Here is a 24,682-nt window from a genome sequence, read left to right on the forward strand (position 1 = left end):
TAAAACTCTTGTGGAACTTTGAACCTGTAAATGCCAGTGGGCGGAGACTACTGTGGGCGGAGTGTTTTGGAAAAGTGGGAGGAGTCTGTGACATTCTGAAGATTTCAGATGCCATCGATTCTGATTTCCTGGACAAACTGAAGACCAGCTTTGGGGACTCTGTTTTTGCCCGGTCTCTTAGGAGGGCCATTTTCCCTTTTTTGTGACAAGAAAATTGTGCGCCTCTTTTGTAGAATGAGCTCTTTACTTTCTGTAAGTCTGCTTTGTGTTCTGAGACTTGCTACTGCAGCCTGCTTAAAAGAAGAAAAAATGTCAAACGAAATCCAGAGGAGTGTTACGGGGATGGCTGCATGTGTGTGTGTGTGTGTGTGTGTGTGTGTGATTGTGCTGAGGTGACTGTTTTGAACCCAAAGTCCCCTCTTATCTGTGGCCTAACTGAAAAGACTGCCTGCCATTTTCTCAACACCGAGTCCTTTAGCTTTACGCTGCGAGACGTTTGCTGTAAATAGAAAAGTGCTCTGTCTTTCCAGAATCAGTCCATGTTATAGACTCAAGTGAAATGTTCCATGTGATGTAATGCATCAAAACAGTGAAAACAGCATTTTCCATGCTGTCAGTGGAATATCAATCCATGTTATTGGGTTATTTCTATTTTTGTATAATTTTCCAGTTTATGGTTTTAATGAGCACTACGCCATTGGTAACTCTGACGCCAGATATGTAAATCTTTTTGATTCTTTTTAAAAGAGTTGTAGAAATGTTTAGTCTTCAGTAGATATAATCTTGATTTAACTTCTCTGTTCACCCCCCCCCCACTTGTTCTTTTTTGTACTTATGACTATTTTGCACAGTCTGTGTGATTTTATTCGATGAGGGCACTATTAGAGAGTTTTGATAATAAAATCAAAGTTGTGCATGTGATAATATCGATTACACACAATAAATACACATGGGATGTGTTGATTCTTTCCCTCTCAGTTCCTGAAGCCAAAACACTGTGGCTCTGTGGCATTTTCCAAAAATTGTTATGTTTGTTTGAGCGGCCCAGCATAGCAACACTAGCTCAACCAATAACAAGAGTTTGGAGGCGGAGCTTTGTGTTTGTGTGACCAATGGCAGAAGGAAGGGCTGCTAAAAGTGTTTTGAAAACCTTTTTGCAGTGCCACAAGTGGTGCACAAATTACACATTTCACTTTTAACAGTATTAAGGGGGAGAAATATTATGATTTGTCTGCCTTGGTGAGATTTTTGGTTAGAAACTAACCTTTCATGTTCTGTAGTATTTTCAAACGATTGTCAAGCTAAAAAAGGGTCTGTGATTGGTTTGTATGAAAATACATTTTAGTCCGCAGGCCTTTATTGATGAGGGGTGGTGTCATGATGATGTGATTGTATTCTTAGTAATGTGAGTATGAGTGGCATTATGTGGGATGATGAGGGATTATGGGTACACAACGCTTAACCAGATTGTTAAAATGGAGGGCAACTACATTTCCGTTTCAACATGGACCACTGTGTCCTCTCTGTGTCCAGCTTCAGTTGAGATCTGTGCTCTTTTTGTCTTTATTCTGTCTTGCTGATTTTGCAGGGTCTTCTCTACCTGTGTATTGTTGTGCTGTGATTTTTGCTTGCAGTCCCCCCCCCCCACTAACACAGACAAAAAAGATACTCTTGTGCGAGAGGACGCGTGAGTGTTTTCCTTTCTTGTAACTGTCCATAGAAAAATAAAACAGACGTATGGAGAAAAGAAGCGTGTTCTGACTCAGGACTGAGTTGTACATTTGTTTTCATTGAACTTGAAATGGGTGTTCCTCGTGGGACCGAGCGGCTCTGATGATTGCCGCTCAGTGATCCATTTTAAAGAATGTCTTTTCTTTTATTTCTGTCCATTTTGACAAGCAGGAAATAAAAAAAGAAAAATTACCATTATCAGATGTTGTCTTCTGTGATGTTTCCAGTAGAGCAGCGCTGAAATACCTAATTTAACTTTGTTTAGCAACAGAGGATCTGTATGACTTTTTTGTGTATTTTAAATCAAAGATTATATTTTATTTGGATCTTTTTGAAGCATTACAAAAGTAGTTCAACTAATGATTAAAAAACTCATTTTGACAAATGCACTGGGAGCTATTTTACATCCATTTATAATGAATAGGAACTGGAGCTTTCAAGCTTCAAAAGGGACAAATGTACCATAAAAGTATAATCAGGTCATATGATTAGTGCATTATAGTGTCCTGCACTCTCAGAAAAAGGTACTGTCATTGGGGCGATAAAAGCTAAAAGGTATATCTTTGTACCTTATTTACTCCTAAATGTTGGGCCTATATTTTAGCCTACATGTACATATTAATACGTTAAAAGTACACATAAAAGAACTTTGTTCACAAAACTTGTAGACACATTGGTTAGATGATTATTTTATTTCACAATTAATTTCTAATGAAAATAATTAACAACAAATGTGATTATTGATTAATCGAGTCTGTGCACTGTGCACAAATCCCATTTCCAGTACTAATTAGTGCTTCTGTGGGAAAAAAAAAGTATCTGTAAAATGAGTAAATAGAACTTCTCAAGAAAAAGTAAGTGAAACTAAACATGAGGATGCTTCATACTTGATAAGCACTTACAGATATTGCTGTTTACTATGTTTTTCTCAGTGCATAACTTAGACTTTACTGTTGTATCCTCATCTGCACATTAGAAAATCACGTAGTTATTTCCATTTTGTATAAAGAGAATCGTCGCCAGCAAGGAATCATGGTTAAACTTCAGATGACTTTAATTATTGAACATGCGCCAGCAATAAAAAGTTGATCTAGTTCACACAATTATACATGTTGGAAGGGAATGACCTGTTTAAGCTATTGTTTAGCATTAGCTTATTAGGTTCACTCAAATGTTATTAATTAGATGTTAACATTTTTTGTAATCTGTCTCTAAATGTTTGTATCTCAGGGGATACGTTGTCCTTTTAGGGGTAAAAATCAATAAATAAAAACAGACTTTGATTTTGAGGCTTGTGTTTTAGAAAATCTATTTTTTTTTTTACCTTGACAAAACATATTGTTGAATAGGCTAACAGTCAAGCTTCCATATTTGGTGACTGTTTGTAATAGAAGTGATATTGTGGCAGAAATCAATGAATTTGTGAAAGAAAACTGCATAAAAAAATATCAATACAGTTATTGTTTATTTTTGATATAGTGCACAAATAAAACCTCACAAGAAGCACAATTTTTGTGATATCAACTTCAAATTTGGAACATAACTTGGTTAGCTTGATTAATTGAAATGAACAGATTAATTGAATAAATATTTGACAGACTAATCGATTATAAAAATCCTCGTTGGTTGCAGCCCCAATTTTATGAATATTTCACAAAGCAATAAACAGAGGGTTTCCAGCGATACTACAACTCAAAGCTTGTCTCAGGCGTAACAGAGACCTCACAGCCCTTGAAAAAGTGCAGAAAGAGCTGTTACTCATTTTACATGTGAAGAGAGTGTGAACAAGATGACTTAAAGGCACAGCAGTGAAAAACGGCCTGCTACATTCTGAGAGGGACATAAAAGTAGTGGAAATGTCTTGGTGCAAAATAGCCTTGACTAATTTTCAGACCTTAGGTTGAAAAAGTGTAGCACTTTTAATACTTACATACAGATATGTGCTTCCTCTGCCAGTAAAAAAAAAAAAAAAAAAAAAAAACTAACTGGCTGGCTGCAACCATTTTAAAATGGTTTTTGAAATATAAAATAAGTCTCTCTCTCTCTCTCTCTCTCTCTCTCTCTGTCCTGCAGCTAGAACATTACATATTGATAAATGACATGCAATCTAGCAGACACGCTGAACTGTAAAGCTGTGCTTTTAATTGGAAGAGTGAATTGTAAAACAGATATTTGCACCTTCTCCCTGCCTGTTTTGGAGAAACACAATTAACTAACCAAAAATCTGTATATTTGAGCCACACTTTTTTTAAAAGTTTGTTTTAATTATTTAGTCTCAATTCATAGTTAAAAAAAGGAAGAAAAAAAAAAAACAAGTAAAGCATACTTTTCCTTTTCAAACACAATTGGAATTCCAATATGCCTGTCCTTTTCATGCTTTTGCCAAACCACAAAAATTAAACCCGTTTGCACTAAAATCAGATTTCTGTCCATAACATTCAGTTCTAACTCAAAAAAGTCTGTTGAATTATTTGTGCATATGTGTATGATTGTGTGTGTGTGTGTGTGTGTGTTGGAAGGTGTTGGGGGTGATTGGAGACTCCAAGCCAATTACTGCATCCACCAGACAGCCTCAGACTGCCTGAGCTTTCCTTCCAATAAGAGCATGGTTGCAAAGAGCTGGGGCCTGAGGTGGTTGTCATGGCAACTCAGGGGCTGCTTGCATGGCGGATGATGCTGGGGTGATGGATTACAGTAATGGGATGGGGTGTGCAGGCAGGGAGGGGTGAGTGGAGAGAACTCATGCATAAATATATTGGAAATGTATGAATAAATCTGTAATGCATAGACTTAAAGGACACAGAGGAGGAGAGTGGATGGAGGATGTTTGAATTCTGCCCGTTCCACACCTTTGCACTACTGCGGGTCTGATGACAGAGTCACAGATATGTAGCTTTTTAAAGGTGCATTGTCTCAAAGAGTTTCTTTTGAAACCATTTCATAAAGGTACGTGATACTGGACTTAAACCGACTTGTGTGATGGTAATATGTAAGATTTAACTGTTTAACACATCTATTTAAATAATGTGTAATTATATACTTTATATGTAACTCACATATATCTTCAGATGGCTTTACTGAATGTTGAACTGTTAATGATTCAGCATGACCATCAGATGTATGATCAATTTTATTTTCTTTCATAGTAGCCTTATTATTTTTAGATTTAGTAGTGTTATATCATAAAATCAATAAGTTAAGGCAATGTAAGTAATATAGGATGCATAGGATGAAGAAAATATGATTCAAAAATTCTACAGCTGTTCTTATTTTTCTACCTTTTTATATATTCTGTAGGAATCTGAGGCCCAGAGACCTGCTGTGCTCTAATGGCACATGAATTCTGTCACTATTCTGCCATCTAGTGTTAGTTTACACTGGTAAGATGACTCAGACACAACGTGTATATCGACAATAGTATGACAGTATGGCAGCTTATTTCTTAAACCAACAAAAACCCGCTGCTTTACTGAACAAAAAGCCAAGGAAAAGTATTATTTTGACAAGCACTAAGTATAGCATAAACCTGAAATTAATGCTGGATTTAGCTCAAGGGTTTATACATATATTTATTTGTTTGTTTGTCAGTTAATTGCAGTATGCAGTATATTCAGGTTTTGTCTTTATATTATCTATCTATCTATCTATCTATCTATCTGTCTGTCTGTCTATGTGTATATATATATATATATATATATATATATATATATATATATATATATATATATATATATATATATATATATAAATTAATGTAAATATAAATAAAAACAACAACAACAAAAACACCACAACGGTAACAATGAAAACCTTAAAATCTAACTCAGAATATTAATGCATGCTAATAGTATATAAATAATACTAAACTCACACTGTTGTAATACGATGAATCATTAATACTTACGTAGACAAATAATCTGGTGTCCCTCCACCTTTATTTCCAAACAGTTACATCATAGATTATTACTAACTTTATCAGCTTTATTATTACTAATTCTTAAAAGAATCTTTAGTCCAGGGGGATATTAGTGTGCCAGATTTGTTTACCTTATCCATTCTGATATCTTTAGCTAGACATGAAACGTGTTCACTATTAAAAATAAAGCAGTTGTCTTTGATTTACCTTTGGTGTGTGATCAGGAATTCAAACAGTAAGCATAAAATGGAGGGCACCAGTTTTTTTCTGTTAATCAGAGCCTTTCTCAGGTTACGTGAAGGTCAGACACCAGTGTGTTCCCATGAGGTCACTATTGAGTCATGGGTAACAAACACCCTGACACTCACACAACCTTTTCTGGAAAAATGAAACATAACTAACGTAAGTTAATGTGCAACTAAATTTAATTATGTTATCAACTACTCCAAATGTTGCTAGATTTAGATCTAGCATGTGATCTGTAATGCTCTCAGACACGGGGAGTAAAAACAGAGAGGAGTGCTACAGGAGAGCTGTGATATTATACATCTAAATTCAGCTGTATTTAGTCTGTTGCATTATGGAAGTTTCTATTGTGCGTTTCCTTATTGGCGTGTTCCTAGGCCCTGCAGATGGACATGTGGTGGCTAATTTCTTAATTTTTAAGTTCTTCTAAGAAAGTTCCAGATTTCCAGAGAGACACGCTGGTTTATAGAGCCACAGGTGAGTTATATCTATTAATGTATAGTGCTTTCTGTGTGGATTGTTGCTTTTTGAAAATCCAGTTGGATTCTTACTTTAACAAAACAATAATTACATGCTTATGAAAAAAAAAAAAAAAAAAATAGAATATATTATATAATTATAATTATATTTCTGCTTTTGAACCTAAATTCTTTAATTCTTTGTTTTGTTTTCCATAAAAGGCTTTTTCAAATTTGATTTAGAAAGCTATATATATATATATATATATATATATATATATATATATATATATATATATATATATATATATATATATATAGTCTTTTTACTTTCTGTATTGATTTTGGCTGAAAACTGATAAAAGGGTGTTTAATGGCAAAATACACTGACAGCTTGTCACAATTTTTTTATTTTTATTTTTTTTGCCAGAAACCGATTTTAAAATAAAATACAATAGTGGAATGAAATACAATAAAATAAAATTATAATAATTCAATGGAATATTACCCAGAGAGACATTCACTGGAGTTTAAAAACATCAGCAAAAAAAATAATTAGAAATAAAGGGTTAACTTTTAGATTTGTATGTACAGTAGTTGATTTGCTGATTATGATGTTTTGCTAGTTGGTGAATCCCTCATGGTCCAGTAAAATGTAAGATTGGTAAACTGTTGCAGCAGAACCCAAACATCTATCTGGGACAAAATCAGGCTCTGAATGAAGACTACACAAACTCAGGATTTGACTGGGACACTTGAACTCCAATGGACATCATGCAGTTAAACAGCTAATTCCTTTACTCCTGCTGATACATTTTTAGAGATTGAGGTCATAATTTCTGATAGATCAGATCTGAGCATTATTACATTTATCACCAAAGTTAGAAGCTAGTACTGTGGAGACTTAGGGATCATTTAGATTTAAAAATGAGTTTTCCTGAAGTAAAAAATACCATTAAATCACCTCAGAAATGAATGATTTTCAGTCTCTTTTAGTTCCAAGTCATAATGCCACCTTTACCCTGACCAATGCGAACGCTGAATCGGAACACTTGGAACAAACATGAGTTTAAACTGACCAGCTTGTTCAATTCCAATTGTCATCAGATTTATGTACTGGTTGGTGCAATTTCTTCCTCTAACAACTGGATCATAAAGAACATTGTCAAAAGTGTCAACATCCCAGAGTACATATGGAACGCTCACTGCTGCGTCATTCAAAATGGCTGCCCCATCCTAAGTTGTGCTGCAACTGCCCCTAAACACAGTAATTTTCTTGTAGAATGCACATTAGATGAGACGATCGACTTACTTCAGCAATTTTCTGATGCACCAGTGAATGAGCTATTCAGTGGGCAATGCAAATCTTAGGCTCGCATGAATTTATCAAGTCTCTTGAGCATTTGCAACAGGGCTTTATTCTGTATTTTCAAATCACATAAACATTATGCACCATTCAGAGTCTTATAAAATAATATATATGATTTATTCTCTTTGATAGAAAAAAGGAAAGGAAATACACCATGCCATACTGTTTATTGCAGTTCACGCAGTTTTCAGTATTTATGAAAAGTATAATGTGTGATTCTGTTTAACCTTAGCCCACTAGCCTACTGCCACCTTTAATTAATATCAAGTGCTCTGAATATTCCATAACTTAAACTGACATGAATCAATTGCCCATCTATGTACTTATAAGAAAGGTTAACTTCTGTGACATTCCAAGTAAGCATTTATCATTTTTATACTTAATCTAACCCATTAGATTAAAACTGGCACTGTACATTTTTAACACTATCTTAGATGTTCCTATGCATACTGGACCATAGGATGGTCATTCCATTCAGGGAGATGAGAGATCTTTTCTTGTGTGCTGGGCTCGATGGGCCAACCCCACGCTTTAAAGAAAGGGCAAAGATTCAGGTTGACCACCTTGGAGAAGGTCTCAGCATATAGATTCATCTTGCCTGCATTGTCTTTTGGCACTCCTTTCATATCATGGTAGGCTGTAAAAACTTTTTTGAAAGCATCCCAGCCAAATTTTTCCTGTAACTGAAAAAAAAAACCAAGGTATAAATATTTTATATTTACATTATTTCTTTTTCATAATAATTACATAAATATTACAATTTTAGCAGTCTGTTTGCACCTGCATGTATGTCTCGAGTGCTGTCCACATAGTCCAACTTTTTAAATCTTTACCGCCACTGCAATACATCTTGGTACGAGCCTGGCGGTTTTCTAGAGTCATGGCTGGATGAGCATTTGACCTATTTAAACCCAGCACTTCCTCATGCACATACACAGACCAAAGGTTGCAAGTGCACTCGGTGGTGTGTGGAGGGAACTCCCAAACTCCACGCTGTTGGTTATGACCCAGCTCGTGAATGGATCCCCAAATACCACTTTTATAGGCTTGCTGCACATTTACTAGAGCTGGGGCAGAGGTGGAGTGCATCATGATAGGATATCCAGCATGCATGAAACCTGCAAGGGGAAAAGGGGGAACAGTGTTATCATCAAGACAGTGTGAGTGTAATTCATATTAATAGCATGATTCTGTTGTAGTAGTGATGCTTCTTTATTCTAACAAAGATTCTGAGAGTATTTAATAATACCACCAACCATGAGAGATCTGAACATCTGCAACAAACCGCTCCTTGCGGGGAAACTTGGGAGGCCTTGCTGCAAGGTCAGCGATGCTTCTCATTATGCTGTCCCAAAGTTTAGCCACCTCATCAGGGCAGTCCAGATTCCTTATATATTCTGATTCTAAAGTCATGATGATGTTCTCAAACTCAAGCTCTGCCCAGGGGGCAGGTGCTTGACGGATCCCGTCCACCCAGTCAGCTACACTGGTCACTCCTAAAGGAGGAAACAAGTAAGCATTGAAAAATTTTACAAAACAATATTAAATGTTCTGAATAGAAACCTCACTGTGATGCTCATTCAAAATTATTACCAGACTTGAAATATGGAGCCTGTACTGACACCTGCACGACAATTTCCACCCCATCCACTTCGCTTTGAGGAGGTGCTATTAGGTAGATGAGCCCTCCCCATAGATTGCAGACTTGAACCATCTCTGTGTCCAAAGGGAATCGCTCATGGACCACAGGAGCCCGTTTCAGAACGTCTGCTCCACCAATATTATCTGTTTGACAACCAAGCTGCACCTGCATAAAGTGTTATCCCCTCATGTTAATAACATGCTCTCCAAAACTATGAGAAATAAAGTTGTATCTATCATGGCAAGTATACTATATGCAGCAACTATTCCTTGATTGGATACATGTGTAGACTTGATTTATCACCTGCCATTTTTTCCCAACAATCTCTGGAGGTACTGCTATGTACGTCTTCATTCCAGGAGAAAGATATAAACCTGTGCTTATCCATTCTTCACAAGCTGAAACAAGTAATTTTTATTCTTATTTTAAAGTGTTCAAGTATTTTGAAACTTAAACCAGGAATATTATTTAGGGGGAAAACGTTCGTACCTCCAGTGTTGGCAGTGATCTGAACTCTTGCATTAGACACAGTTGGCAAGTTAGGTCTGTCCTTAATGATGTATGGAAGAAGGGCATCAGGATCAGGTGACACCTTGTAAATCTCAGTCCCAACACGGAGCATCAGATGGTCCTTTGCACTTTGAACAGGGCAGTTACTACACACTTGTGGAACACCTACCTCCTTCACTATGTCACTAAGAAGACCTACCACTGAAGTATAGGCAGTACTGTCATGAGATTGCATGCGAAGGTAACTGGCACAGTCATTGCCCAGCTGTTTTAAGCAGCTCTGTTCATGACTAGTCAGTTCTTTCCCCAGGCTTACATGTTCAGCAAACCGATGCAGCATGCTACGAAAGTGGTACCCCTCTTTACAACTATGCTCAATTTCTGGGGCTTTGTATAACCCTCCACCCAAAGTGCTGCCCAAGAGACACAATCCCATTTTATTAAGAATGTGATTTCCTGGATAATCAGTCATCACATTGCAGCTGCAGTGGGTCTGGGCCCAATACCAGGCATGACCCCCAATCATAAGACCACCGCCTTCAGCCACAAATTCTTGAATCTCTGCACACTGGGCATCACTGTATGAAGTGCAAACATAAACACTTAGATCTTCTTTAAAACCAGTTAACTGGCAATCTAAACCAGATTTGCTCAGTACTGTGTGGGCTCCCTTTAGGTTGGGTAGAATCCCAATAGCACCCTTGCGACCCTCGTCCAGCCACTTGATAGCGTTGATCAGGAAAGTGGACAGAGATTCCCGTCCCATGAAGCCTTCATGTGAAAGCAGGATTACACGACCTTGCCCATAATAGGCACCAGCAATGAATGCTTTTCCAGCTGGAGTAACTGCGATAGGAAATGCTAATGGTCCGTGCACCATCACCTCAGATGATATAGCCCCACCTTGGACATCAAACTCAGACACACCTTCTAGCAGGAACTGTAGGTCATCTTTAAAGTCCTTGCCTATCCTGAAAAGAAACAATTGGAAACAGCTTATGAAATGTTTGTTTTCTTACAGAATGGGTAAAAAAATAAGAATGTCTGTTGAACTTACGATACAGAAAGCCAACTGGAAGGGATGCTTCCTGGAACAGGAAAGATGCCAACTTCTCCTTGGTGTTCCGAGAAGTAAATTCCTGCAACACTGCACACTTTGTTTCCTGGGAAGTTCCTTAAAGTGTTTTCTTCTGGGTGGGCTTCAGCCCAACTCCAGGCCTGGCCGGCAATGATCAAGCCACCCCCAGCTTTGATGAAAGCGATCAGATCCTTTGCACAGCTCTCGACACTGTAAGCATCTGTGATATATATAGCTAATCCATTCTGAAAGTCTCCTAGCTCTGTCTTGATAGGGCAGTAGTTCAAGTTTTCAGCTAGTGAACGTAAACTCTTCTGAATCCCTACAACGCCAGCATCACCGGTACATGGCATGAGCCACATTAGGGCATTCTCTATCAGGCCAGGGAAGCTTGTTAGGTATTGCTCATGTCCCAACACCACCACACGTCCCTGACCGTAATGAGATGCGGCCATTAGCACCTGACCTCTTGGATTCATGGCAAGTGGAAAGGCATGTTCACCTATTAGTACAAGATCACTGGGCACTACTTTCCCTTCAAAATCAAGCTCCTGCAGGCCATACATGATATTGTAGTAGTCTTGTTCACGTGCCATAATGAATTAGCTCTGTTTAGCAAGTCAGTTCAAAACAATCACTCTCAATGTACAGTGAGTTTTCCAGGGTAAGAGCACTGGGTTTGTTCAGCCAGAGCTTATGAAGTAAATGGATACCGACTGGTTTTCAGTCCCACACAAAGACAGACAAAGGGAGAAAAAAAATCAAGTTAAAAGCATACATATATAAATAATAAATTTTGTGAATTACATTTCTTAAAGGGGGGGGGGGGGGGGGGGTGAAATGCTGGTTTTCACTCAATCTCCTGTTAATCTTGAGTACCTATAGAGTAGTACTGCATCCTTCATGACTCCAAAAAGTGTTTAGTTTTATTATATTTATAAGAGAAAGATAGTCTGTACTGTTTTTTCCCGGAAAAACAGGAGCGCCTGGAGGCGTGACGTGTGGGCGGAGCTAAAGAATCACGAGCGCGATTAAGCTTTTGCGTTGAGAGCGTCTGGAAGCTGTGACATTACCGTGAGGAAAAACATCATCCAAAACAAACCATGGCTAACAGTCAGATTCAGCGTATATTTATGATCCAGAATCAGATCCAGAGGCTGTAATTTAACAAGAGCAGCAGCAGCAACCACCTCTCTATGTGATATGTATTGAAACTCTATATATTTGCTTAGCGGTTTTGGAAAATGACTAAGTTCCACTTTATGTCATCTTTTTTTTTGTGTTTTTTTTTGTTTTTTTAAGGTGTACATGTGGAAAGTGCAGTTTGATGACAACATCGTATGTTGTTTACTTGATGTGCTTACGCGCTGATAGCTAAGTTAACAACACAGAGATATTTTAAGCAGTTTTACCTATCGCCTGCGGTTCCAACACACGATCGTGACCCTTTTTCGTTGGGACTGCATTATCCTTAAGAAATAAACTATATGCAAATCCGGTGTCAAACTAGGCCTTGTTTGTAAAACAAGCATCTTCGAAATGCAGGGAACAAACAAAAACACTTGCACAACTCCGTTGATGCTCTGTAAAAATAAACTCCATCCACTGGTCCCTTAATGCTGTTTTTTTTTTTTTTTTTTTGGTAATCTGTGCAGGGTTGTCTTGCCCTGGCAACCAAAAACACACTTCTTTTGTGACATTTCGCTCTCGCTCTGATCAGTGAATGTCTCTTCTCTCAGTGCTCTGCTATACGGGAGCGCGCGCTCTTCCGGCAGAAGTGCCCTTAGGACCCATATAAGGAAATTCCGCTCCATCTAACGTCACACAGACCCATACTCGAAAAAAACTTTCCGAAACTTGTGAGAAACGGGAAGAGGTATTTTTGGAACAAAATTTGTCCTTCAAACGTACAACTTAATTTTTGAAACTTTGTCCATGTTTAGCATGGGAATCCAACTCTTTAACAGTGTAAACAACTTCACCCCCCCCCCCCCCCCTTAACATATTATACAAAAATCTGAAACGATTCAAATCACAATTTAAAAATGTTTCACAATTTCCCATTTATGGCTACATTTGTAACAATTGCAACCTCATATCGCACAATTGAAACTTGGTGTCTCATAATTTTTTCATACTTTATTCTAAACAGAGCATTCATTATACACTTACCTTCATATGGAGATACAAAACCATTCAGATGACTTTCTCGCTTATCTAATGTGTAACAACTGTGAGAATGTGTTTGTCGTTATGGCAAAAGCTCAAATATTTAATAGCACACCCAACAAACACACCCATAAATAAACCTTTTCATTTTTTTTGTTCTTCCAGGAACCACCTCTGACCCCTCCCTCTACAGGTTGACATTTTATTAAGCTGTTTAAATCTCTTTTCAATGCAGACTATTTGAGGTAAACATTTCTGACTATAATATCCAGTAATAATTATCTGTAAAAAACAAAGGTGTTGGGAAGGAAATATTGTGGCTGCAAGTTTAGAATTTGTTGCTATGACTAATTGTGTTTCATGACGATTACTCATTTTAGGTAAAGGCTAGAATACAATGCATAACTTTTGCCTTGGTTTAGAGTCTAGAAGAGTCAATAGTGCTGTCAATCTGTCAAGTACAAGTACAGTCAGCTGTCAATAGTGAGAACCAGTCAGAAGTAGTCAGCAGTAGCGCTAGTTTGTCTAGTATTATTTCACAGAAAACATATTGTGTGATAGACAAAGACTATTTTAGCATTAAACTACGCATCTGTCTAGTCAGAGGAACAAATTCGTACAAATTGGCAATGATTTAACTATAACAATGGAGTGAATAAAGAAAATGTTGCAATGAAGTTATGAAAATAATATAGATTCATGGCCACTATATCCATTTTTTCTTCATCTGGATGTCATGTGCGGGGCTGCATAGCTTTGAGACAAAAAACATATGGCAGTTGGTACTGCATTATGCAGAGTAAATAAACTATGTTTACCAAGACATAATTATGCAGAGTAAATAAACTATGTTTACCAAGACATAATTATGCAGAGTAAATAAACTATGTTTACCAAGAGAAGACATAATTATTAGCAGGATATCCTATTGCATGATAATACTTATGTAAATTGGAGATTTGTCATTTAACAAAAAATTTTAATATATATATATATATATATATATATATATATATATATATATATATATATATATATATATATATAAACTGAATAGACATACATTTCTTCTGACATACATTTCTTTCTTTGTACTGATTTTCAGGGACTACACAAAGGTTTAAAAGCCCTTTTCAACATTGAAACCGTTCAAAATAGTTTGCTTATCCCTCCCTCCCTCCCTCCATCCATCCATCTATCTATCTATATAGTTTCCCGCTGGTAGACTTTATTAAGATCACAGTTGTATAGTAGTACATTAATAACGTGCCCACTGAGCAAAAGTACTTTGTCGGACATTGAAATGACGTCCCCCAAAGAGCCAGAATGAAAGTTTTTATGACTTCTTTTTTCGACGTCTTTTCGACGTCTTTGTCGGACGTTGGAATGACATCCCCCGAAGAGCCAGAATTAAAGTTTTTATGACGTCTTTTTTCAACGTCTTTTCGACGTCTTTGTCGGACGTTGAAATGACGTCCCCCAAAGAACCAGAATGAAAGTTTTTATAATGTCTTTTTTCGACGTCTTTTGTACGTCCAATATCGACTTACACAGGACGTCTCTAGGAGGTTAAAATTGAGTTCAGATTTCTGGACAAAATAAACACTCTTAGGCTTGTGATGACGATCGGGAGGACGTCATCACCAAAGCGCCCACTTAATATCTGACTGTGTTGTGGCTATGGGGAAGGAAGCAATGTGTTTAAAGTGTTCATTGATAAAATGTGTAGGGTTTATGTCCCGTGGACTATGATTATCAAGAGCTGTGTGAAAGCAGAAACAGTTTGACTTGAAGTGCATGTCTGCTGTGAGATGTGTATGAACTGAAAGACGTACCCCTGCAAGTGGTTGAGTTGTAGGTTTTGCTGTTGACAGCATTTCTTTTGTGTTTTGTAGTTTCAGTGCTTGTTTTGTTGTATTTTTGTTACTTTCTTTGTTTTTGTTTCTTTTTGAAATATCACTCTTAATCATCACTGATTGGCGGCATGTCTCTAATAAATTTGAGCAACTGGAAAATTACCCTGTTGTACTGAGCCTTCCTAACTCCTTCCTGGCCTCTCAGTTACTTCTACCCGACAAGGCTGCATTCAATTAAATCTCATGTTTATTTCCATGCAATTTATCTTTCTACTTGTAAATAAACTTAAAGAAACAGTGTGTTCACACACACACACAAACACAAAAAACATAAAAATAAAATACATTTCACTCATTATACAGTGGATAACAAATAACAACAAACAATTTAGTTTAGTTGGGTCCACACATTATGTTCACCTGTTGGAGCTTCACTTTTTAAGCTTTTTCACTTTTATTTAAACTGCAATTAGCATAAAATTCTTAAATATGGTATTCTTAATTCATGTAATAGTCAAGTGTTTGTGTGCCTAAATATTATCTGCATGCACTATAATAATAATAATAATAATAAAAACACTATATACTACAATGCAAGGGTTTTCGATCTGGGGTTCAGGACCAAAGCAAATGGGTCCACAAAATATTTTATACCATATTTTTCAGACTCCAAGTCATATTTTTGAATCTTCTAAGATGTGCTGAATTATTCCAAAGTAATTTATATAATGCATCTAATGTCAAAAAGCCTAAGCACAACGTAAACATAAAAGTGGGCACTTAAATGTTTCTATAAATATAGTTCTCATTCTCTCAAGTCTGTCTGTACACAGTAGCATTGTCTGTAATGAATTCCGCCTCCGAATTCTGGTGCAAAGGGTGATTCGAAGGGTCAAGGAAAACCACATCTGGGATTCTGTTGTGCCACTGACATTGTCAGGAAGTGTTAATCAGATCTGGCATAATAGCTGTTTTATGGTTAATTATCAGGGACCAATGTTTCTTAAACAGTGATTGTGTATTAGCATGTTAGATTTTATTAGAATGACCGATTAATAGTAGTGTTAACTTGTGACAGTTTATTTTTTTATTTTTTATTTTTTTAGTTTTTTCAGTTAGTTGCAATGCATACCTTTAATACTTACCATCATTAAATGTGCTTTTACTTTTTTATTGTAAAGTAAAAGTTAATTTGTGTATATTGAAACTATTTATATTAATTAATTGGACAGACACAATGAAATAGCTGATAATGAAGTCTTTTTATAATAATTCATGAAAAAAAATTGTCAACTCTGCTCTGGTGTTCATTGTTATTTCACACATTGTATTAAATAAATATATACAACCAGTAAATGTGTATGCATATCATATACGTTACAGAATATTGAATACAAAATGTGTTCAGCTTGGTATGTACATATTTACATCTAATTAAGAGCAAGCACTGTATATTTAATGTTACAGTATAATTTGTGATTTCTCTAATATGTTACAAAAGATCTACACTACAAAATATGCTACATACTACTCAACTACATAGAGTATATACACATAAGAAAAAAATCTTAAATTCATAGTAACATATGAACAGAAACTGTCCATTCATACCGCTGACAGATAGACACCCATGTAAACGTTATAATAGTACATGTCTAGCTTGTCTTTCATTGATGCTATGAACGCATCATCTCGCCAGATCCTCTGTATTGTGCAATCTGATTTCGTGTCAGTCACAAAGTCACACCAATGAAGACTAACTGCAAGCTGACCTTGTACCTGCCAGTAGTATTTATGGGTCTCTTTAAGTTTGGCTATTCCTCTCTGAATTTTCACAAACGGAACCTGAGCAATATTGTCAGCAGAGGTGCTTTTTACCTCCACTAGTCCAAACTGGAATTTTTCAGATGGATCGTGGACTCGTCGATTCTGGGTTGATAATAAAGCCACATGTTAGGACACTAACAATGGCTGTCTCAGAATATTTTCTCAAAATATCTGGCTCAAGTTCAAGGCCACGTTTCATAGCACTTGTCTGCCTTGTGCCCTTAATGATTCTTGTGGCCAATGACTGACTAGCTGAATCCCCAACCACATGACAAACCTCCCGGAACCTGCTTGCAGTAACCCTTGATTTCCGAATCTGTCCCCAAGCAGTGCATTTTGACTGTAGTCTTGTGGCCTCTTCAATCTGGCAAGCTGAGCTATGGGTAACCTTTATAGACTCCAGATGAAGTGCTTGATGGTGTGTGGGCACAAATTTTAAATTACAGCTAAACTCATAACCAAGCACAGGTAGTGGGGGAAAATTAACATCAGGAACACCTGCAGCTATAGGGGGACATTGGTAAGACAGTTTACTGCCACAAGGTACAGGACCAAATTGTGAGGGGACCAACTCTACTTTTGACATACCCTCAAGTATGTGTGCCAGCATAGGCTTGGGATTTATCCGATTTAGTTTTGCACCAGAAGCCAAGACATCAGCAAATTATGAACACAAATTATGAGTCGTGAAGACATTAAGCTGTAGCTGTGCGCACACACACACACAAACAGAAACAAAACAAACAAACACACACACAAACACATAAACAAAGTTGTGAATTACCCAACAGATTGAAATTAAAATAAATACAAAATACAAAATCTAAACAGCAGATTACAGTCGTAGTTCAACGTCCAGATATGAACCGGATTTGCACGTCGAGTGGACGTCCAGATATGGTCCAGACCGACCGACCCAATTTAGACTTGATCTGCACGTCGTATAGACGTCTCATGTTTGTTGGGTGGTATGTCAGAAACTACAGTAAACATAGTAACAAATGACGACATGGGAATCAAACAATAGATGTCGCTGTTCCACATCGGAGATATTCACGTGTCGGACCAGAACAGTCTGTACAACAACTGAGCCACAAGAAGTTAACGTAACGTTTTAGGCAACTGGTAAGCGCTGTTTAGATTTTGTATTTTGTTTTTAAAGTAAAATCATGGTGGTTTGACTGAGATATAATTGTGATGGCGTCTGTAGATACACGCAGACTGCGCAGGTTGTAGAGCTAGTTTGAGCCTACACAATGATTGAGCCCTCCGCTTTCAAAGTCCGAATGAGTTCATCTTTAGAAAAGAAACACTAAAGTAACTTACGTATTAAAACTAAGTTGACGTAGATAGCTAATGACTTGCAGTTATTTGCTTACATATTCGTAATTAACGTTAGCTCATTAGCAAACGTACGAAAGAAAGAAAGGCAACTTAGCATTTAGTCAGGCTTTTTGAATCTAACTTCTATTTCTTACTGTACCTTGTCCTCTTGAAGTCCATCGGGTGTCGTCTGTGAATAGAGATGCAGTGCACACTAGTAAGTGTGAACGGAGCTCGGGTTGAACTGGCAGATGGTCGAGCTTTAATGTTAGGTCGAGGCCCTGAAACCAAAATCACAGACAAGAAGTGCTCAAGGCATCAAGGTGAGTTTTTAGATCACACCCCATCTATCCTAGTAATACAAAAATAGTATGTTTGTTTCTGTTCATAAGGAATACCTGAGTGCTTCTCTTCTTGACAGTCAAACTTGTGGCCAACTATACCAAACAGGAAGTTCTGGTTACACAGGTAAAAACAACATTGTATGTTACGGTTTACTGAGATAGTCAATCTTATTAATACCAGTGTTTTAAAAGCATTTTCTAATACTTAAATATACAAAAGCATAAGTGAGTACAAGCCATCCTATGTGTTCGGCAGCTCGGTCCCAACCCTTGTTCCCTGGACGGTCAGTGTTTGGGACGTGGCGAGTCTGGATGTTTGACAGCTGGCTGCACACTGTATCTGGTCAATCAGTCCCACCCATTTACAGTCGAATTTGTTGGAAAGCCAAATGAAAAGTCCTCCTCTCCTCAGAAGAAAGGAAAAGCAGCAAATGAAAGCAGAGACAGACAGAAAAGCTCAAATGATGGGTCCGGCCCCAAGAGGAGCATCCACGATTATTTTTCTAAATCCCCTAAAAAGGTATAAAGATCTCGACTAATAGAACTGTTTGGGAAAATATTTAACATTTTATTTTGTGGTTAATAATTAATAAAAAAAAAATTCTGCAAGAATGCATTCACTTTAAAAGCAACAGTAAAGAGATTACCAAATATTACAAATGATTTTTATTTTAATTAAATGCTGTTCTTCTAAAAATACTATTTATCAGAATTAAACGATAAAATGCTTTTTAAGCCACAGGATTAATATTTTTCCCCTACGACATCAAGTTAAGCAGAGTTTGATGATAATAGTTCAACTTTATGAAACAAACAAAAGTTTTAGAAATAAATAAAATAAATAAAAAATACAGCAAACTAATATAATAAAACACCATAAAAACCTGAAAACACTATAAAAACATAATTTATGAAATTGAATCAAAACAGAGTCATCTCTTCATATATATACACTCACACACACACACACACACACATATATATATATATATATATATATATATATATATATATATATATATATATACACACACACACACGTGTATACACTTATTTTTTTTTCTATTATTTTTTTAGGTGTCGTTGTATGGATGTGTTACTGCAGTTATTTATTTTTTGTGGAAGTGCTTATAACAATATCATTGATTTTATGCTTTAGGAACACAGCAGTGTTTTGACGAGATCAACACAGCTATGGTTTATGTAGAAGGCAAGAAAAACATTGGATATAAACGGTACTGAAGAATAAATAAATGTAGGATTTTCTAAACAGATAAACATATGAATTGTAAACTCATTAATAGAAAATTATCCTTTTTTTTTTAACCATTGTCAAATTATTTTTAGTTAATTGAAATTAAACAATATAAGTGATTGATGAAAAACTTTTACATTAGAAATATTGCCTTGGCAACAAATGGATATAATCTATGTTTAGGTTGAAGGCTAACAATTAGTGAAATAAAACTTTTAAAAATGTTAATTAAAGCTAAATAAAAAATATGTATTAAATAATAAAAATTACAAAAGCACTTGACAAAATTAATAAAACTTTAACTGAAACCTGAAAATATACAAATTTAATTTAAAATGTTAATAAATACTAAAAAATTATATATCAAATACTAAAATAACACTGCTTGACTCTCAGGCGACAAAACGCCCTCACAGCCCAGAGGATGATGTCCCTCCCACGAAACGAGGCTGTGGTGGTGATGAAGATGATGAAGATGATGAGGCCTCAGCTGAAGAAAAGCTTAAGCAGTTCCAAGCACATGCACAGAAAGAGTGTGAGAAGCTGGAGTCACCATCAGCCAAAGCCACTGCTCCATCTTCCTCTTGTTCTCAAAGTCACTGGCAACAGATCGGCAGCCTTCTGCTCTTCACTGCCGCAGGGGCTCCAGATAGCTCCAAAGTAAGACAGTTCTTACAGGAACTGCATATTTGTAGTATTTCATCAGTGACGCCATTATGCTTCAATGATATTTGATGCTTTAATTTCTGATTCAGATTGCAGGGTTTGACATTGATGGCTGCATCATCACTACGAAGTCTGGAAAAGTATTTCCCACAAGTCCAGATGACTGGAGGTGAATCTTGTTGAAGAACTTGCGGTACACTGCAGCTTTTTGTGGTGTCTCGTGTGATTTTCTTTTTTCTTTTCTTTACTTTTGTTTAGGATTCTGTTCCCAGAGATTCAGCCCAGACTGGCCAGTCTTTTGAAGAAAGGATACAAGGTGCTTTTTAATCTGCTTTTACTTTGTGTTGAACTGAATTTGCAGGATTGATACTGGTATAGCTGTTTTTGCGTTAGTAGTGCAAGCATCTTCATCGTTGTATTCGTCTCTTTTTAGGTGGTGTTTTTCACCAATCAGATGGGTATTTCTAGAGGCAAGCTCAGACCGGAGGTGTTCAAGTCAAAGGTTGAGGATATTCTACAGACGCTGCAGTTGCCCATCCAGGTGAACGACACGTTGACTATTTTACATACAGTACTGTTTATAAAACTGGGGTTGGTAAGATTTTAAAGCATTTATTATAATGTAAAATACGTGTTTTCTGTTTGAATATATTTTAAATTGTAATTTCTGTGATGCAAAGCTGATTTTCAACGGTCATTACTCCAGTCTTCACTATCACATGATCCTTTGGAAATCATTCTTATATGTTGCTCAAAAAATCATTAATCATTGTTGAAACTGCATACATTTTTATTGAAAACCATGTTTTTTGTTGTTACAAATTTCTTTAGTCTCTTTTGATTAATTTAATGCATTCTTGCTGAACACAAGTATTATTTCTTAAAAAAAAAAAAAAAATGATACTGATCCCAATCTTTTAAACGGTGTTGTAATTTTGTGTTGATTAAATTTCTCAATCTTTTATCTTTATGAATGTGAATGCATTATTATTATTATTATTATTATTATTATTATTTTTTGTAGGTATTTGCTTCCACAGCCCCTGGTATATACAGGAAGCCTGTTATTGGGATGTGGGAACATCTGTGTGAGAAGGTGAATCCCTCTTATGGTTATTTGTAGGATTGCATTTTAAAGGAATTGCATAATTGAGTTGTATGATTTGTTTTACATTACATACAGCAAGCGGCAGGTTTGATTCGAGTGTCCTGTGTGTGTGAAGGCATTGTTGTGTTTTTGCAGGCGAATGGAGGAGTGGCTGTAGATGTGTCACAGAGCTTCTATGTAGGAGGTGAGCTCCCTCAAGTGGTTGTGATCAGCATTCTTGAAACTTTTGAGATTGGACGTAAAATTATTGTTGCTAAAAATTATTTTATTTTTATAGTTTTATTTTTTCAAAGATTCATAATCTATTGATTAGCACTAAATCTTGACTTAATGTTGTTTTATTATTTTTAATTTACAGCACATGGTGCAAAATGACCCATAACATGCCATATTTCTGTGCTCAGTCAAGGTTTTCTCTTGTGTACAGATGCAGCAGGACGTCCCGCTAACTGGGCACCAGGAAAAAAGAAGAAAGACTTCTCCTGCAGTGACAGACTGGTAATCAAATTAACTGCAGTCTTCATTACACTTTTTTATTTGAATTTTAAACGATTTTATATATTTTACATATTTATGTAAATTGTGTGCAGTACCTTTACTCTGTTTTGACCACAAGGGGGTATGGTAGTGCTGTCTTGCTCCATTTTGGTATAACAAAAAAGAAAAGTTTTACAGGCCTATGACAAAATACATACATTTTTCATCTTCTTTTTTTCTTTATATTTTTCTCCTCTCTCTGCAGTTTGCCATCAACATTGGTCTTCAGTTTCACACACCAGAGGAATACTTCTTGGGCTGGAAACCCGCTCAGTTCAGCTTGCCAGAATTTGATCCTGTAAACAACCGGTCTTTTTTTTATTTACATGTTTTCTATATTTTCTTTCCTTAAGTTTTCTTTTTTAAAAGAAATTAATACTTTTATTCAGCAAAGATGCATTAAATTGATCAAAATTAACAGTTAAGACATTTATATTTTAGACAAAAAAATATAGATATATATATTTAAAACATTATAACACATTTATATCTTAGTTTCTATTCATCAGAGAATCCTAAAAAAAAAAAAGGTCTCCACAAAAATATTGCAGAGCAACTATTATCAATTTTGATTTATTTACAAGAAATGTTTCTTGAGCAGCAAATCAGCATATTAGAATGATTTCTGAAGAATCACTTGACACTGGAGACAGGAGTAATGATGCTGAAAATTTAGTTTTGTCATCGCAGGACTAGATTACCATTTTAAAATATATTAATTTAGGAAACAGTTGTATGTAATAATATTGAACAATATTTTTAGTTTTACTCTTAAATAAATTCAGACTTTGTAAACCTTCTTTCAAAAACATTTAAAAAAGTCTTTGCAACCTCAGACTTTTGATCAGTAGTGCACAAATCATCTGTAAGACTTTTTATGTTTTTTTATCTCCTTGTCCAGAGGAAATTGGATTCTGAAAGACATCTTTACGATCCTCCAGATGCCTCCCTCACATCCACCAAGCAGGAAGTCATTGTAGCAGTGGGATTTCCTGGATGTAAGCAGTTTTTTTCTTTTTTTCTCCTTTTAGGTGACAGCCTTCCAATTGTTTTTATGACACATCCCCCCCTTTTTTTTTTATTTTGCAGCTGGCAAATCAACGTTCTTCCAGACACACATCGTTCCGCAGGGCTACGTGTATGTGAACAGGGTAAGTTATGCTATCTACTACAACCGAGAACCCAGACACAAGAAGTAGATCCCCAAGAGCAGGATATTATTATATTTAGAAGCATTGGAGAAAAACATTTTAAATGTGTACAATGATTTGTTTAATTGTCTGTGCACATGAACTCTAGGACACACTTGGCTCCTGGCAGCAGTGTGTTTCAGCTTGTGAACGCGCTCTAAAGGAAGGCCAAAGCGTTGCAGTGGACAACACTAACCCTGACCCTGAGTCTAGAAAAAGGTGCCTACCTCTATTTCCCAAAATAAAGTAAAAAATGTATCCTTGTCTTTTTGATTAAACAGCACCATCAATGATTTTCTCCACAGATATGTAGATGTCAGTCAAAGTGCTGGAGTTCCCTGCAGGTGTTTCAACTTCACAGCGAGTCTGGAACAAGCAAAGCATAACAACAGGGTATGTGGCTCTTCACTGCAGTTATTTCACAGTGTGCAATATGTACATTAAATATTAAAGTCTGTATAATGTTACACATTGTTACACTTCTTGCATGGAAAATCTGTATTCTGAACCAATTTTAACACCAGAATACACAGTTAGGGATTGATCTGATTTGTTTTTTGTTGGTTTTAGTTTCGTGAGATGATTCCTTCGGCCGTCAAGCATGTTCATGTCAATGACATGGTGATGCACAGCTACAAGTGAGTCAGCAGCAAGCTTTTTCTGATAAACCAGATATTTTTCTGGGAAATCACCATCTTTCTTGTTAAACTCAAACAAGTCTATTGGATTCTGACTGTCTTTCTTGTTCTCTGTAGGAAAAAGTTTGTGGCACCCAGTTTGTCTGAGGGCTTCTCTGAAATCCTGCAGATTAATTTTGTGCCGAGTTTCAGGGAAAAAAGATCAGAGTTCCTCTTCATGCAGTTCTCCGAGGGCTAAGCGTGAAGTTGAGCAAAACCCAATTGACAATTAGTTGAATCTTTTTTACCTAGCAATAAGAGGAAATCAGAAGAATTCTAGAACAATTGACAATACAACAATTACACAAGTTACACAACTAATTGTATTGTGTGTTATACTGTCTCTTTCAGTTAGGTTTACACCTGTCTTTAAGTGACTTTGAAAGATTTTAGCAGTTATGAAGTCTCCCCAAAAGCAAATTTAAAAAAGTAAATTAAAGACAGGTGTTATGAAGACTAATAAATTGAGGAAATGATTTTGATTTTATGATCGCTTGTATTGCTTGTAGATTGTGTCAGACTGAATAAATACAATTACAATGTCAATATTTTCCAGTGTTCTTTGTTTTCTTGTCTGTAAAATAAGACTTTATAGGTTAAATTCATAAACTCAGATTTATAGGATTTTGAATGTTCTGCTTGTTTGCTTTATTTCGTCCCAGTCCCAGTGTAAAGCTCTTTCTTTCTTTCTTTGGTGATGGGCACACAAAAAAGGTGAAATTGAAAATGTTACCAAGTGTGGCAATTTATAGGTCCTTATAAGTTTTTCCCTGTTGCAAA

At 36.2% G+C, this 24,682-nt stretch overlaps 2 protein-coding genes across 3 annotated transcripts; one reads left to right on the forward strand and one right to left on the reverse strand.

The window, feature by feature from the left end:
* Nucleotides 1-7,749: 7,749 nt before the first annotated feature.
* Nucleotides 7,750-18,405, reverse strand: LOC113099346 (TRPM8 channel-associated factor homolog). Of its 2 annotated transcripts, none has more exons than XM_026264365.1 (8): nt 18,286-18,405; nt 10,930-11,666; nt 9,852-10,843; nt 9,666-9,760; nt 9,314-9,527; nt 8,977-9,216; nt 8,501-8,838; nt 7,750-8,403 (listed from the first exon to the last, which is right to left on the reverse strand). In XM_026264365.1, exons 2-8 carry the CDS (start codon nt 11,544-11,546, stop codon nt 8,161-8,163), a joined length of 2,739 nt encoding a protein of 912 aa, XP_026120150.1. In that variant the 5' UTR covers nt 11,547-11,666; nt 18,286-18,405; the 3' UTR covers nt 7,750-8,160. The 2 variants fall into 2 exon arrangements, with proteins under 2 accessions (XP_026120150.1, XP_026120151.1); XM_026264366.1 differs by lacking the exon at nt 18,286-18,405 and adding an exon at nt 13,123-14,077.
* pnkp (polynucleotide kinase 3'-phosphatase) lies at nt 16,919-24,448 on the forward strand. Its single transcript, XM_026264367.1, has 18 exons — nt 16,919-17,927; nt 18,301-18,448; nt 18,547-18,593; nt 18,726-18,989; nt 20,121-20,384; nt 20,480-20,559; nt 20,649-20,706; nt 20,824-20,931; nt 21,415-21,486; nt 21,634-21,682; nt 21,926-21,996; nt 22,241-22,333; nt 22,937-23,033; nt 23,125-23,186; nt 23,335-23,444; nt 23,531-23,618; nt 23,796-23,863; nt 23,981-24,448. The coding sequence occupies exons 2-18, from the start codon at nt 18,328-18,330 to the stop codon at nt 24,099-24,101; spliced, it is 1,773 nt and encodes a 590-aa protein (XP_026120152.1). The 5' UTR covers nt 16,919-17,927; nt 18,301-18,327; the 3' UTR covers nt 24,102-24,448.
* Nucleotides 24,449-24,682: the final 234 nt, after the last annotated feature.

Source organism: Carassius auratus, unplaced genomic scaffold (assembly GCF_003368295.1).
Source record: "Carassius auratus strain Wakin unplaced genomic scaffold, ASM336829v1 scaf_tig00216917, whole genome shotgun sequence".
Classification (NCBI taxonomy): domain Eukaryota; kingdom Metazoa; phylum Chordata; class Actinopteri; order Cypriniformes; family Cyprinidae; genus Carassius; species Carassius auratus.

Coding starts and splice junctions, on each gene's coding strand:
- LOC113099346 (XM_026264365.1), bottom strand. CDS start 11,546: ATGGCACGTGAACAAGACTACTACAATATCATGTATGGCCTGCAGGAG. Junction 9,217..9,313: donor GGCTCCATATTTCAAGTCTG/GTAATAATTTTG, acceptor TTCCTCCTTTAG/GAGTGACCAGTGTAGCTGAC. Junction 8,839..8,976: donor AGATGTTCAGATCTCTCATG/GTTGGTGGTATT, acceptor TTCCCCTTGCAG/GTTTCATGCATGCTGGATAT.
- pnkp (XM_026264367.1), top strand. CDS start 18,328: ATGCAGTGCACACTAGTAAGTGTGAACGGAGCTCGGGTTGAACTGGCA. Junction 20,560..20,648: donor ACAAGTCCAGATGACTGGAG/GTGAATCTTGTT, acceptor ACTTTTGTTTAG/GATTCTGTTCCCAGAGATTC. Junction 22,334..22,936: donor GCTTGCCAGAATTTGATCCT/GTAAACAACCGG, acceptor CTCCTTGTCCAG/AGGAAATTGGATTCTGAAAG.